Source organism: Rhinolophus sinicus, linkage group LG06, assembly GCF_036562045.2.
Source record: "Rhinolophus sinicus isolate RSC01 linkage group LG06, ASM3656204v1, whole genome shotgun sequence".
Taxonomy (NCBI): Eukaryota; Metazoa; Chordata; class Mammalia; order Chiroptera; family Rhinolophidae; genus Rhinolophus; species Rhinolophus sinicus.
Window position 1 is genome coordinate 15,233,806 of NC_133756.1, and position 15,695 is coordinate 15,249,500.

Below are 15,695 nucleotides of genomic sequence, written 5' to 3' on the forward strand. Positions count from 1 at the left end.
GAGGTTGGTTGGCCCCTGGTTGGGGGCTGGGAGAGGGACCCAAAGTCATCCCCATTGGGCAGAGGATGCTGGTCCTTGTAACCTGAAAGCAGAACAAGAATCAGGACAAATCTGGCACAGGGACTTCTTGCGGAGAAACAGTGCCAGAGAAACTAAGACCTCATAGGAGGGCTGAAGGATTTCCATTTTCTCCCTCCTCCCACCTCCCATAATTTTCTCTGTTAGTAACATCAATTCAGGAGGAAGAGAAAAAGGTGATATTGAGGACACCCAGTCTGTAGAGCCAGCAGTAAGAGCTCCAGCAGAGGCCAGGGGGATAAATGTGGGAATTTATGCAGCACGCATTCCCCCCACCCTGCCCACCCACCCAGCAAGAGTCAAAGCTCCTGAGCGCTGGCATAAAAGCCACCCACAGTTACAGCACTCCAGGGAGGAGGCCTGGGCTTCAGGCAAGGGGGTCACACCCACTATTCTGATACTAATGTGAAGAAGAGCAGGAGCTGATGAGCTGAGACCAACCAGCCCCTGATTCTGAGCCAACCAGATAAAAGTACTGAAAACCAGTTTTTCTCTAACTTTAATATGTATTCAAACTATTTAGGGATTTTGGTAAAATGTAGATTCTGTTTTAGTACATCTGGGACAGGGCCTAAGATTATGTATTTCCAACAAGCTCCCAGGTAATACTTTTGTTGCTGGTACAGATCACACTTTGAGTAGCAAAGGATTAGAGGCAGCTATTGAGCTACCCACAATGGAGAAGGCATGTCCAGTTCCAGGGAGAATGTGTTCATTTGTACACAAAGTCCCAAAACCTATTAAAGTTGAAATGGCCACCATTTTATCATGGTTGTGAGGCAGAAGGTCATTTCGTGGCAGGTTACCCCTTCCGGGAGCATTGCATGGTTGTTAAGCACTTGGGTTCCTAAGCTTTACCTCTTAGCAGGGATGTGATCTGAGGCAAATATTTAACTTCTCTGCATCTCAGTTTCCTCATCTCTATAATGGGAATAATAAGACTATTGTGAGGAGTAGTTGAGTCAATAGATACAAAGTGCTTAACACACAGCAGCATAGTAAGTGCTCTCAGCAAATGGTGCTATTCTTGTTGCTAATGTACCCTTCTACGATAGTTGACATAGACACACATACAGGCTTAGTCTCCTTTTGGTACACGGTCAAAAATATAAGCCCCATCTCCCTCCCACCAAGGCCTGTATCCTCTCAAATTCCTTCTAGCCTCCTGCCCTGTCCCACTCCCCCTCCTCTGGCCCCTGGCCCCAGTGTGGTCTGGATGGGCCCCACAGGGGCAGAGACAGGGACAGGACGTGGGGCTGTATCTGACAGGAACCTGAGGGGCTGGCCCGGGAGGGGATTGGGGCCCGGCTTCCTGAAGGGAGGATGGGCTAAGGCAGGCACACAGTGCCGGAGAAGATGCCCTCCTGGGGCCTCTTGGTGGTCACCTCCTGCCTCCTCCTGGACCCCCAAAACCTGGCACAAGTCACCAACCAAGGTGAGGTGTGTGGAGGGTAGAGATCACCTATACTCAGAAGAGGGAGTCCTGGGAAGGGTGCAAGGTAGGAGGGTCCCACTCGTCCCCTACTCTTGCCCATAAACATGCCTGGAAGGACCCAGAGCTTGACTCATCAGCTGTTCCTCAGATGCCTCCTTGCTGGCCTTGGACTCAGAGACCCTGAACTGTTTTACTCGAACATTTGAGGACCTCACTTGCTTCTGGGATGAGGAAGAGGCAGCGCCCAGTGGAATGTACCAGCTGCTGTATGCCTACCCAGGGTATGTGCTGGGCTGTGCCCCACACCCCTATCTGTCCTGTCCTTGTCTCAGCTGAGCCCTACCCAGTAGCTTCCTTGCCTTTGGCCCTACCAGACAATTACTTCAAGTACCTGCCCTAAGTAGCCCCTTAATGAATAGATGTGCTTTGGAGAAACCCAGCTCAAGGCCTATCCCAGGCACTGAGAAAAAAAGGCAGTAATGGAAATAGAAGGAGGGCTTGGGCCCACCTGGGTCCTGAGGGCTGGGCATGGTGGCCGTGTAGGTAAGATGGACTTCTCCTGTGCCCACAGGGAGGAGCCCCGTGCCTGCCCCCTGAGTTCACAGAGTGTGCCCCCCTTTGGAACCCGATATGTGTGCCAGTTTCCAGCCCAGGATGAAGTTCGCCTCTTCTTTCCACTGCACCTCTGGGTGAAGAACACATTCCTGAACCAGAACCTGAGCCAGAGGGTGCTCTTTGTGGACAGTGTGGGTAAGCGCCCTCCTCCGGTCACCCCGGCCCCTCTATTTGCTGCCCTCGGGCCAAACCCTAGGGTCAGACTGCTCTGTGCTCTTGCAGGACAACATGGATGCCCGCCATTACTAGGCCCCAGAGGCACCTCAAGACCCCCTTATCATTCCTTCCAGCCTTGGCATCCAGAGCTAGACTTCATTTCACCTCAGAGACACCCTGCTCCTCCCATCACTAACCTATTCATTTACACACTCATTCAACAGTCACAGAATACCGAGTGTGTGCCAGGCACTGTGCTAGGTGGCAGGATACGGAGACAAGAAGAGATCCCTGCTCTTGAGGAGCACTGAGTCTAGCTAACTGCCATGAGGTCACTGTCCTCATGAGGAAAGGAGGACCGGATAAGGAGAACTCCCTGTCCTGCCCTCCTCACCGCTCTCTTCAGTCCGAGAGGGGAACCACAGACTGTGGCACTCAGAGAGTTCTTGCCCTCAGGCCTGCCAGCTCCCCCCAGTATCATCAAGGCCATGAGCGGGAGCCAGCCAGGGGAGCTTCAGATCAGCTGGGAGGCCCCAGCTCCCGAAATCAGTGATTTCCTGAGGCACCAACTCCGCTATGGCCCCAAGGATCCCGGGAACTCCACTGGTACCACAGTCACGCAGCTGCTGTCCACTGAAAGCTGCTGCCCAGCTCTGCGGAGGCCAAACCCAGCCCCAGCTCTGGACCAGCCTGCATGTGCTCAGCCCATGACGTCCCAACAGGATGGACCAGAGCAGACCTCCCCAACTAGAGAAGTATCCTACCCTTCTTGTGCCCCATCTCCTATCTCCTAGAAAAGACAGGCCATACTGTGGGAATTCCAGACGGGATTGGTCCTTGGGAAGTTAGTACAAGTTCTGATTAGTCCTCAGGAACCATGTCTATTTAGGGATCTCTCACTTAGGGTCATTCACACTGACAAAATTGAGAGCTGCAGGCCTGCAAATTAATGGGAATTTTCCTAAAAACCCCTGAACACTACCTGAAATCCACCAACCTGATCCCCAGTCTGTGAACAGATCTATCCTGTAAGGAACTAAGCGTCTCTCCACAGGTATGCTGTGGGGCTTCAAATATAAGAGATGGAGACTGTCTGGGCTGAGAGACAGAGCTAGATTCTGAGGCTGAGATTCTTCTCCCAAGGCTCCATCTCTGACAGTGATGGATGGAAGCTGCCTCATCTCAGGGCTCCAGCCTGGGAAATCCTACCGGCTCCAGCTGCGCAGCCAACCTGATGGGGTCTCCCTCCGTGGCTCCTGGGGACCCTGGTCCCTCCCTGTAACCATGGACCTGCCTGAGGATGCAGGTGAGTCAATAAAGGAATAGGGAGATAAGAAGGAAATAGGAAGCTCTCTAGGGAGGACTGGGCTGGACGTGGAAGCTCTGATAACCATGGTCATTCCTGATGACCTCAAACTTACCACTGGACAGAGTGAACTATGTTCAGAAAGAAAACAACAAATAGGAATAAATGTTCCAAGTTATGTGTGTAAAGATGATCTGGATACCCTATAGAGGAGGAGCTTGTGGGTCCTGATGAGACTTCCTTCTCTGACTTCAGTGGAAATTGGACTGCAATGCTTTACCCGGGACTTGAAGAATGTCACCTGTCGGTGGCAGCAACAGGACCATGCTAGCTCCCAAGGCTTCTTCTATCACAGCAGCCCATGGTGCTGCCCCAGAAACAGGTGAGAGTTGAACTACTGATTGAGCTTGATGTCATGGGAGAGAGACACAATATTGAAGAAAGAGGGGAGAGATTGTTCTTGGTCCTCTTCGCTCCCCTCCCTGTCCCAAAACCAAATGGCCTTCAGGCTCTCATCCTCCAGTGGGTGTTTTATCCTCCCAACCTCTCTCCACTCCCACCAGGAATGCCTTGGTTCAGTGCAGCTTTCATCATGTCACCTGGACCACTACAACAGCCTATATTCCCATTCACCTCCAATGTATCCTCCGTGCTGCTGACAGAGCGACCTTTGTTAAATTCAAACGTTCCCCTCCACAGATATCTACTGTAACTTTCCACTATCTATCAAATCCAATCAAAACTTCACCTGGTCTTCAAGAATTTCCACCGAACACATCCCAGATCTGTTGTCCCCACCATATCCAATCTACAGCCAAGTCTTGCTGATTTTCCTAACACATATGTCTGGCATCTGCCCACCTTTGTTCACCATTATCCCAGTATGGGCCATCATCATCTCTCACTTGGGCCACTGAGAATACTCATTAACTGATCACCTCTTGAATCTTTCAAATCATTCTCCACATAGGAGCTGGAGTAATCTTTTAAAAGTGCAAAAATGAACACAACACTCCCTGCTTAAAACTGTTCAATAGCTTTCCACTGATCTTAGGATAAAGAAAAAGAACTCTATAATGGCCTTATAAAGTCCTGAAATACTCAGCCCCTACCTATGCCTTCAGCCTCATCCTACACTATACTGCCCTTTGCTCTCCATGCTCCAGGATGGGCCTTCTCTAGTTCCCTCCTACCTGCCACATTCCCTCCTGCCTCTGCACATGCTGTTTACCCAGCCCTCCTGTCTTTACTTAACTTCTGCTCACCCTTCAGATCTCAACGCAAATGTTACCTCCTCAGGGAAACCTCCCCTGACCTTCCAATAGCACTACTATACATCTTTGTTGTACCATGTACCTCTCGTTCTTAAGGACTTATCATAGTTACAATTTTACATTTATAGTTTACGTGATTATTTAAATGAGTAATAATAAAATTTTCTCCCAGAATTCCAGTTGAAAAAGGCTAATCTTGACTATACATGATCCATGAGGGCAAAGTCAATGTCTGTTTTTACTAACCAACATATTCTCACCTACCATAGGGCCTGGAACATAGTAGGTGCTCAGTAAAAAAAATTACTGAAAGAATGGATAGTGAAAAAAACCACTATTCACAGTTTCAATGTATTCTTCCAGTTTTTCTATGCATTTATATGTATGTCTATACATATTTAATTTTCAATATAAATGGGATCACTTTATATACATATACATATGTACACATATATGGTTTGTTAACTTACTTTGTTACTTAAAAATATGTCTTGGAGATCATTACAAAAATGTGACTCATTCTGTTTAATAACTGCACAGATTTCCATAGTATAAGCGTTGCCTTCAATGACTAAAGGGTGGCAAAAAGGAAGTCATTGTTTCCTCTACCTGCTCCTCCTCTTATTGTCCTCCATCCTACCATCAACGCAGTTTTCCAGGATTGAAACATGGAAATCACCCTGGACTTCTGCCTCCAGACAGAATCAGACACCTCCAGACCCAATCAGAAACAGCCTTGTCATCTCTACCTCTTCCACAGCCCTCGAATCCATCGATTTCCCTCTACCCGCACTGCCACAGCCCTTTGTTCAGATCCCTACCACTTTGCATATGGAAAAGCACATGTGTCCTAATGGATTTCTCTCCTTCTAGTCCGCCCTCCCCAATCCTTTCTTACAAGCTGAAGTTAGAGTAATCTCCCCAAAGTACAAAGCTAATTTTGACAATTCCCTGTTTAAAATCTTTCAATGTCTCCATAATTACTACAAGATTAAGTTCCAACTCCTCAGAAAGGCCACAGGATCATCTGAGACCTTGATCTGCTGTCTCACATTCACCACTCACCACCAGGCCCTCTGTGCTAAAAGCATTCTGCACCACTCAGAATTTCCCCCACAGCCCCGTATCTCTTATCTGTACCCAAACATGTGCCTGGGGTGCCTGTTTGTCCCCTTTGCCTCCTATTTATAGTCTGAGACTCAGTGTAAGCACGGCCTGTCCAGGAAGTATTCTCTGACCCTCCCAGTCTGGGCTGGGTGATCCTCCTTGATACTCCCGAACCAGCCGATGCCCATCATAGAAAAATACCGTTTATTTATTTTTCTGCGTCTCCCACTGAAATGAGAGCTCGCTGGAGATTATTCCTCTGTGCATGCGTAGGGCCTGGCACACAGTATCAATTATTTGTTGAATTAATGAGTAAACAAATACATGCAAATACATAAAATGATAAATAACTTCAGTAATAGCTAGCCATTTATGGGACATAATCAGGAAGGACATACAATTCATTTGTTCAATAAATAATTGTCAAAGGTGACTGTGTGCCAGGCACTGGGGATAGAACGACAAATAAAACAGAAAAGGCTCCAGCATTGTTGGGGGCTTACATTTTAGAGGGGTGGAAGGATGGGGCAACAAACAAGAAATAAAGGAAAAAGCTTCTATGATAGAGACTAAGTGGGAGGATGGGGGGTTGCTAATTTAGAGTGAGGGGGTTAGAGAAAGCCTCACCCAGGAGGTGACAGGTAAGCTGAGACGTAAGTGGGGAGAAGGAATAAGTCACGTGAAAATCTAGAGTCAGAACAATCCAGAGCAAGGTTAAGTGCAAAGAGTGCGTTTGGTATACTTGTAGCACAGAAAGAAGGCCTGCTTGGATGAAGGATGGTAAACTGATGTGAGAATTGCAGGTGATGAAAATGGTGAGGTAGGGAGGACTAGGTCATATAGAGACCTCTAAGCCCGGGATTTGAGTTTGGATTTTATTCCAGGTGGGATGGGAAGCTATTAAAGGATTTTACGCAGAAGAGTGGCATGATATGATTTGCATTTTAAAAAGATATGTTTCTCTGTGAAATTAGAAAGTGGTAAGAGTAGAAGCAGGGTCATCAGTTAGACATTTGCCTCAATCCAGGCAAGAGATAATGGTGGCTTCATCTAATGTGGCAGCGGTCAAGATCAAAATAAATGGACACACTTGTGATATATTCTGGACATCATCAGATCAACATTTTAGAAGCAAATTCTGGTAGCTATGTGGAGAACAAATTGAAGGGAGAGGCAAAAATTGAGGCAGGAAAGCCAGTGAGAAGCCTGTTGTAATAATCTAATAGTAAAATAAAATATAGACGTGACTAAGAGGGCTGCTGGATGAGAACAGATTAAAAACATAAGAATGTTTTCCTGCAGAAAGATGAAGTCTCTTTAATCTTTGAAACAATCCCGTGAAGTAGGTATTATTAACCCATCTGATAAATGAGGAAACTGGGGAAGAGAGAAGTCAAGTAATTTGCCTGGATTTATATACCATGTTCCCCCGAAAATAAGACCTAGCCAGGCCACCAGCTCTAATGTGTCTTCTGGAGCAAAAATTGATATAAGACTCGGTCTTATTTTACTATAAGACCGGGTAATATAATATAATACTGGGTCTTATGTTAATTTTTGCTTCAAAAGACATATTAGAGCTGATGGTCCAGCTAGGTCTCATTTTTGGGGAAACACGTTACCAATAAGCCACACCCGAACTCTATAGCCTGTGCTATTTTCATGTATCATCTAGCTCCTTCGTTAAGAGGAAAAGGCTGGACACCAAAACAAACTTCAGAAAATAAAACATTATGGCATGAACACAGAGAGAAAGTCCTGGAGACCCATCCAAGAGGGGTGTTAGATTATAATCCTTGCAGCCCCTGAGGGATGGGGAGTATCAGTCTCTGAGGCAGGCCTGATTCAATGACTCTATGGGGCTGATTCTTAGGGACCGCATCTGGGAAAAGTGTGAAGAGGAGGAGAAAAATCCAGGATTACAGCCCTCCCAGTTCTCCCGCTGCCACTTCAAGTCACGAAATGACAGTGTTATTCACATCCTTGTGGAGGTGACCACAGCCCAGGGTGTTTTTCACAGCTACCTGGGCTCCCCTTTCTGGATCCACCAGGCTGGTAAGAACTTTCTTCCCTTCTCCTCCCACGTAGTTCCTCCCCTACTGCACCTCACCCCATGCTCAGAATCACCAACTCTGACAGTTCTGATCCATGGCCCTGGTGGCATGATGTCTCATGCACAGAAGGGCTTAGGCCAGTCCCTGATGACATCCCTGTAGTGCTTATCCCCACTCCAAACTTGCACTGGAGTGAGGTCTCCAGTGGGCAGCTGGAATTGGAATGGCAGCACCCATCATCCTGGGCAGCCCAAGAGACCTGCTATCAGCTCCGATACATAGAAGAAGGCCATCAAGACTGGAAGGTAAGGTCAAGGAACAAACGCCCGCAGACCTCACCACACAGGGTGTTATAAGGGGTGAAGCTGTCCGTGTATCCATGGCTGGGCTTGCATATCTATATTTACCTGATTCAATGGGTATCTTAATCCCTCTTTAGCTTCTGGCACTGCTGACTACTCCCATTTAAAACGTTCTCTTCCCTTTGCCTTTGGGATATCAGTCTCTCCTGATTCTCATACCACCTCTGTGACAAAACTTCTAACTCGCCTTTCTTGGCTTCTCCTGTTCCACTCTTCCCTAATATGTTGTGCTTCCCACAGTCCCATCCTAGATTCTTTTCTCCTCTAGATAAATATATATGTTCTCCCTACATGAGTGTGTCAACCCCATGGTTTTAATGACCATAGATTAACCATCCCGAACTTCCCGTAAGGAAAGGAACTTCTATACCATAGGAAAATTACCTAAACTTTTGAAGTTCCAATTTCCTCATTAGTAAAATCAGCAGAGTTACAGTAAAAATTAATTTTATAAATGTCTAGCATACTACCTGGCAGATAGAAGGTACACATATGCATTAGTTAAATCTTGAGTTTCTTTCTCTACTTTTATTCTCACTTACCACATATACAGTACATACAACTTCTTACCAGATAGCTCTACCTAAAAGCCCCCAGGGGCATTTTAGACTCAATACAGCAGTCCTCCCTTATCTGTGGGGGATACATCCCAAGACCCCCAGTGGATGTCTGAAACCATGGATAGTACTGAACCCTATGTATACTATGTTTTTTCCCACACATACATGTACTATACGGGTTCCCTTTGGCACATCCAAATTGCCAGCATCACTACTCTTGCACTTTGGGGCCATTATTAAGTAAAATGAGGGTTACTTGAAAACAAGCACCACAAGACCTTGACAGTCAATCTGATAACTGAGAGAGCTACTGAGCCACTAACAGAGAGGACAAAGGGATGATTCAAAGGGATGATTCATTGTCCAGGTAGGATGCAATGGAATGACGTGCGTGCTCATCATGCTACTCAGAACAGCACACAATTTAAAACTTACGAATTATATATTTCTGTAATTTTCCACTTAATATTTTCATGACTGACCACAAGTCACTGAAGCGGTGGAAAGCAAAGCTGCAGTTAAGGGGGGATTACTATATACTCAAAACTTAACTCATCTACAGTAAAGTGTGCAAATTTTAAGTATACAGTTGATTAATTTGTACATGTGTATACACCCATGTCACCATCATTCAGATCAAGATATAGGTTATTTATAGCACCCCAGGACCTCCTCATGCCCCCTACAGTCACATACCTCCCTTCCAAGGTAACCACTATTCCAACATTACCACTAAGTTTTGACTGTTGTTAAACTTAGTAAAATGGAACCATACAGTATTTCTCCCTCAAACTTACTTCTCTGTGCCCTGTCTCTGACAATGGCACAACCACTCACCCAGTTACCCAAGCACGGATTCCTCCTTGTCTCTTCTTCCTTTTCCCTTGTCTCTTCCCCCTGTTGATCAACAAATAAGGTGAGTTTATTGTACTAACAGTCCTCAGATCCCTACTACCACTGCCTTAGCTTCATCTTTGACCACCAAGCCTGCCCACCCGTGCTCTTTGCACACTAACTATTCTGTAGCCCCCAACCAAGCAACTCAGGCAGCACTAAACGCTTTTCAAGCTCCTGATGGCTTACTTACATCATTATTATAGCACTAATTACTTATAATTATTTACTTGTTTGTATGTCTTCCTCATTAGACTGGTGAGAGACCACGTTTTATTTACCTTTTTCCTTAGTGCCTAGCCCAATGCTTGGCATATCACAAGCATTTCATAAATGCTTGTTAAATTGTTAAATTAATAAAGCCTCCTTGCTTGTACAAACGATGCTTTGTCCCTCTGCTTGGAATCTGTCCTTGTACCCCCAGCATCTAGCACAATTCTGGAACCCGCTGCTGAATGTGTGTCATTTGCAAACGGCCTCTGTGGCCCTGAGTATCTGATTGTGTCTGGGGTTTTCGTCGCCGGACCTGGAGTTCTGGCTTCTGGAAAGATGTCTGTGTGTCCTGGTCGTGTGAATGCACCGGGATCTCTGTCGGGGTGTGTCGTGTGTATTTGTATCAGGATGAGCAGGTCACAGTGCAGATGAGGTCTGTATGTCAGTGAGCGTTTCTCTCGGGGCTGAACATGCCTCGAACAGGGTGAGGCGGCTCAGGGGGAGGCTCTCTGCGTTCTATATTCCAAGTTTCCGCCACGATGCGTGTTCTGTCAGTGAGGATCTTTGGGGAGAACCCCTGGGATCCAGAGCGGTAGGATTTTGGTCCAACAGATGCCGGCCTATCGAAGCCCACCCACGGGCACTGGGAGCCTGACCACCCGCTCGCTTCTCTGCAGGTACTGGAGCCACCTCTTGGGGCCCAGGGAGAGATCCTGGAGCTACGCCCGCGCTCCCGCTACCGTTTACAGCTGCGCGCCAGGCTCCATGGTCCCACCTACCAAGGCCCCTGGAGCACCTGGTCAGACCCAGTTAGGGTGGAGACCGCCTCCGAGACAGGTGAGAGCCTGACCGGGTAAAGGCGGTCTGCAGCTGAGCAAACGGAGGCACGCCGGGGCGGAGGGGCGGGGCTCCGACCGCACTGGTCTGCGGCTGCGCAGACGTGCGCGGGGTCCCGGGATGGCGAGGGTCGGCCGCACCCCGGGGCGGAACGCGGGCAGTGGGCGGCCGAGGTCTGACTGTTTTTGTCCCGTAGCCTGGATCTCCTTGGTGACCGCTCTGCTCCTAATGCTGGGCCTCAGCGCCCTCCTGGGCCTGCTGCTGCTGAGGTGGCAGTTTCTTGCGCACTACAGGTACCACCCTGGTCAGGCGGGAGACGGCGGTAGTCAGGGCCGAGCTGGAGGCCTCTAAACAAGCATCCCGAGCTCTCTCTCTGACACTTGGTCTCTAGACAACCTCAGGTCCACACCTGAGGCTTCAGCCGCTTCCTGGGGGCCGCACCAGCTCCTTACACGCTAACATGCCCACTAGACTGAACACCTCAAACAGCCTTGGCTCCGCATCTCAGGAACAAGGCCAACACATTTAGGCACCTCACTCCTCCTTATCCAGTCCGGTCTGGTCAGGTCATTCCACCGCCTAAACTCCACTCAAAAAATGGCCCCTTTTCTCTAGCCCTACGCTACCTGACTGGCTGAAACACAGCCTCTTTCCCCTCTAATCTAGCCTCGCTCAGTCACCAGAAAAATCTTTCTAAAACGCACACATTAATTTATCACTCACCTCCTTAAATCTCATTATTAGCTCCCCAGGACACAGTCCAGATTCTAGAATGATAAGCAAGGCTCCGCAAAATTCCATCCTTTCCCACGCTGTGCATCCACCTTGCCAAACTGTTGTTGATTTCCTCCAGGAGTCAAGTGGTTTTACTTCTCAGTGCCTTTGCACATAATGTCCTCTCTATCAGGAATATCCTCCCTGAATGACTAATACCCATTTTCCTCTAAATAACTTTCTTCAACTCCTGGGAAACCTTTCCTAACCCTCCCCTATTGGCTACTCTCTTTGTGCCTCTGTACAGAGGTCAGTCATAGTACCAGTAGCATTTTACTATACAGTGGTACCTTGGTTTTCAAATGTAATCCGTTCCGGAAGACTGTTCAAATTCTGAAACGTTCAAAACCCGAGGCACAGTTTCCCCATAGCAAGTAGTGCAAAATGGATTAATCCATTCCAGACCTTTAAAATCAACCCTTAAGACTGTAAATTTATTATGTATTTTACTATCTAATGATATCATAGATCCATAAAATTTACGGCCTTTGTAAACTGAAATGTTCATTAACGGAGATGTTTGAAAACCGAGGTACCACTGGATTTATTTCTTTATGTGTGTTCCTATTCCTTACTTGGTCATCTTTAAGTCCTCAAGACAGTGCCTGCCAAATAGCGTGCCTTTAAATAAACATTATTAATAAATGACTCATTTATGTGGGAAGTCTAAGACTGAGGAGAAATGTCATTGGATGTTATAAACAGAAAGGATAGAATCCATACCACCTCGGTCCTTCAATTGGTAACATCTCTTGATTCTTGAAGACTCAGCTCAGAAGGCAACTCCTCCAGGCAGCTTCTTTTGATGGCCAATGGCTAGGTTAGATGCCTCTCTTCTGGGTTCCCATCTCTCTGTGAACATGTCTGTCTTTGAACTTTTAATCTACTCATGTATATAAGCAGACTGGGTTGTAGCCTCTATGCAGGTAGCAGATCCAACAAAAAATGTCATGGGGAAATAAGGAGGTGGTGCTGCTGAACCAGACATACTCAGTTTCCTTTCCCTGAATTACCAGATGTTACTCCTCCTCCCCTGGAGAGACATGAGTGAGGTCACAGAAGAGACCTGAAATGTTGTCCAGCTAAAGTCCCTCCATGTGGAAATATGAACCTAGAGAATTGGCAGTTCCGCCAGCATACCTTAATCCATACTCTTCCCAGATAGATCACCTTCCCTAGTAACTTAATAATAAGCCCCATTGGCTCATTCATTCATGCATTCATTCATTCATTCAGCTAATTTCTTCACCTATGATGGGCCAGACATTGTTCTATACCCTGGAGATACAGGAGTGAGCAAATAGGCAAATTCTTTGCTCTCATGGGGCTCACATTCTACTGGGGTGAAACAGACAAAAATGAATATACAATAAGTCAAGCGCTATAAAGAAAAATAAAGCAGAGCATGAGATAGAGAGTGATGCGGAAGGGAAATGGTACTATTTTAGACAGGGTAGTCAGGGAAGGCCTCTCTGTCAGGGTGGCATTTGAACAGAGACCTAAATGAAGTGAGGAAATAAGTCGAGTGTTCCAGAGAGAAAAGAAAGGGCAAAGACCCCAAAGCAAGAATGTTTGAGGACACTTTGTACCACACCTTTTTTGAATCTCTCTGACACTGACTTCCCTCCCCCACCTGAGGTTTCCTTTTCACCTATGCAACTCTATCTTATTTTATTGCCTTGACTATACTCTTACCTCTCTAAGCTTTATTTACCCACTTCACTGCCTCCCCCACTACCCCACCCCAGTGTTCTCCCTCCCAACTCACTCTGATGACTCAGTCTCCTTCTCTACTTCTCCCCAAGGAGCCTGAGGCATGCCCTGTGGCCCTCACTTCCGGACCTACACCGGGTCGTAGGCCAGTACCTTAGGGATACTGCAGCTCTGAGTCTGGTGAGTGCACTCCTTCCCTACTACCCACCACTAGCCCTACCCGGAGCTGGATCCTTGCCCCCACAACAAAACTTTTTCAAGGCCCTGGCCCTCCAGAATTCCATTCCTGGGCCTTACCCCTAGCCAAACCCTCATTCCTGCACAATCCAGGTCCTCCTCCTACAGGACCTGCTCTAATCCAGACCTCTTTCCCTCCCATCTCTCCCAGCCCAAGGCTGCAGTCTCAGATGCCTGTGAGGAAGTGGAACCCAGCCTCCTTGAAATTCTACCTAAGTCCTCAGAGAAGACTCCCTTGCCCCTATGTTCTTCCCAGGCCCAGATGGACTACCGAGGATTGCAGCACTCTTGCCTGGGGACCATGCCCCCGTCTGGGTGCCCACCCATGGCTGAGTCAGGGTCCTACTGTACGACTCACATTGCCAACCACTCCTACTTACCACTGACCTGTTGGCAGGCCCCTCACTCCCAGTACCCTGGACAGATCCAAACCCTCTAGACCTTTCTTCCTGGCCTCTCTTCCCACCCCACCCCATCCCCACACTATAAATATCTCAGACCTCTCTTCCATCCCCCTTCTTGACCATCATAGCTGGGCTTCACAACACTGATTTTTCAGTACTGCTGCTGACTCTTTCCTCAGACAAGGATCATTTGACTAAGCTCCTCTACTTCCACCTTCTTTCTCTCTCCTCTTTAATGCCAAACTCCTTGAAAAGAAGTCTTCAGTTCCCACTTGTGATTTGCTCTTCGGACTACTTCCATTAATTCCCTACTATCATTTCGCTAATGAATCTGCTTAGGCATCGTTCACCTCAAACTTTTCTAATTGCAAGATCCAATAGGATCTCGTTAACCCTCCATTTATTTGATCTCTCTGTGGCATTTGTCATGGTGACTGCCTGTTTCTCCTTTAAATTTTCTCCTACCTTGGCTTCCATAACATCGCCATTCCTCCTGCCTCTGCTCCTGCCTATGTGAGTATACCAGTAATTAAGAGCATAAACTCTGGATTCAGCGCTGGATTCAATTCCTGTCATCCCACTTACGAGCTGTGGGCAAATAAAATATTTGAGCCTTAGTTTCTCATCTGTAAATCAGAGTTAACAGAACCCTACAGAGTTGTGAAGAGGATTCAGTGAGATAATCTAAATAAGGCACAGTGCCTAGGACATAGTGTTTAATATATCTGATCAGGATTATTCCTTTCTATTCTCTTATCCTGGCATCTCTTCTACTCCTTAATTACTACAGTCCCTCAAGAGTCCATTCTTAACAGTCTCCAATCCCATCCATTCTCATTGCCTTTATTCTATGCCAACCACTCCAAAGTTCTTGTTTCCAGCCCAGACTTCAGCCACAGCACCTGTGATGCCTTATGCAAGTAACTGTTTACATGTCTGTCTCCTGCTACTAGATTGTGAGTTCCTTGAGGGCAAGGGCCATGATTTGTCTTTCTATTCCCCCCGCATCCCCATTGCCCGACACCTAGAGTAGTGCTTGGTGCATGGTAGTAGGCCTTCAATAAATGTTTTCTAAATGAATGAAATCTTTCTGGATACAACCACCTTAACTTCATGCCAACCTTCTTCATCCTCTAAGCAATTCATATGCAGCAGTAAATGTGCTCAGGCTGTTCTGGCTATGGATTCCCCTGACTCATTCAAATTCTCAAACAAATGTTATGTTTTGTTTAGTTTTTGTTTTTCTGCTGGTTCTAAACATACCTACTGTATTTTGGCAGAAATCCATGGCACACTCAAACTAGGTATCTTTTGTTTTATTTTTTATTGGGGAACAGTGTACTTCCAGGACTTTTTTTCCAAGTCAAGTTGTTGTCCTTTCAATCTTAGTTGTGAAGGGTGCCATTCAGCTTCAAGTTGTTGTCCTTTCAGTCTTAGTTGTGGAGGGTGCAGCTCAGCTCCAGGTCCAGTTGCCATTGCTAGTTGCAGGGGGCGCAGCCCACCATCCCTTGCAGGACTCGAGGGCTTGAACTGGCAACCTTGTGGTTGAGAGGACGCGCTCCAACCAACTGAGCCATCTGGGAGCTCAGTGGCAGCTCAGCTCAAGGTGCTGTGTTCAATCTTAGTTGCAGGGGGTGCGGCCCACCATACCTTGTGGGAATCCAGGGATTGAACTG

General features: G+C 47.1%; 1 protein-coding gene across 1 annotated transcript; it reads left to right on the plus strand.

The window, feature by feature from the left end:
* Positions 1-1,344: 1,344 nt before the first annotated feature.
* On the plus strand, positions 1,345-15,099 carry MPL (MPL proto-oncogene, thrombopoietin receptor). The gene is made up of 12 exons (XM_019751099.2): positions 1,345-1,513; positions 1,662-1,794; positions 2,085-2,263; positions 2,741-3,039; positions 3,428-3,590; positions 3,846-3,972; positions 7,845-8,026; positions 8,188-8,330; positions 10,732-10,891; positions 11,088-11,184; positions 13,471-13,558; positions 13,767-15,099. The coding sequence occupies exons 1-12, from the start codon at positions 1,435-1,437 to the stop codon at positions 14,052-14,054; spliced, it is 1,938 nt and encodes a 645-aa protein (XP_019606658.2). The 5' UTR covers positions 1,345-1,434; the 3' UTR covers positions 14,055-15,099.
* The last annotated feature ends 596 nt before the right edge of the window (positions 15,100-15,695 follow it).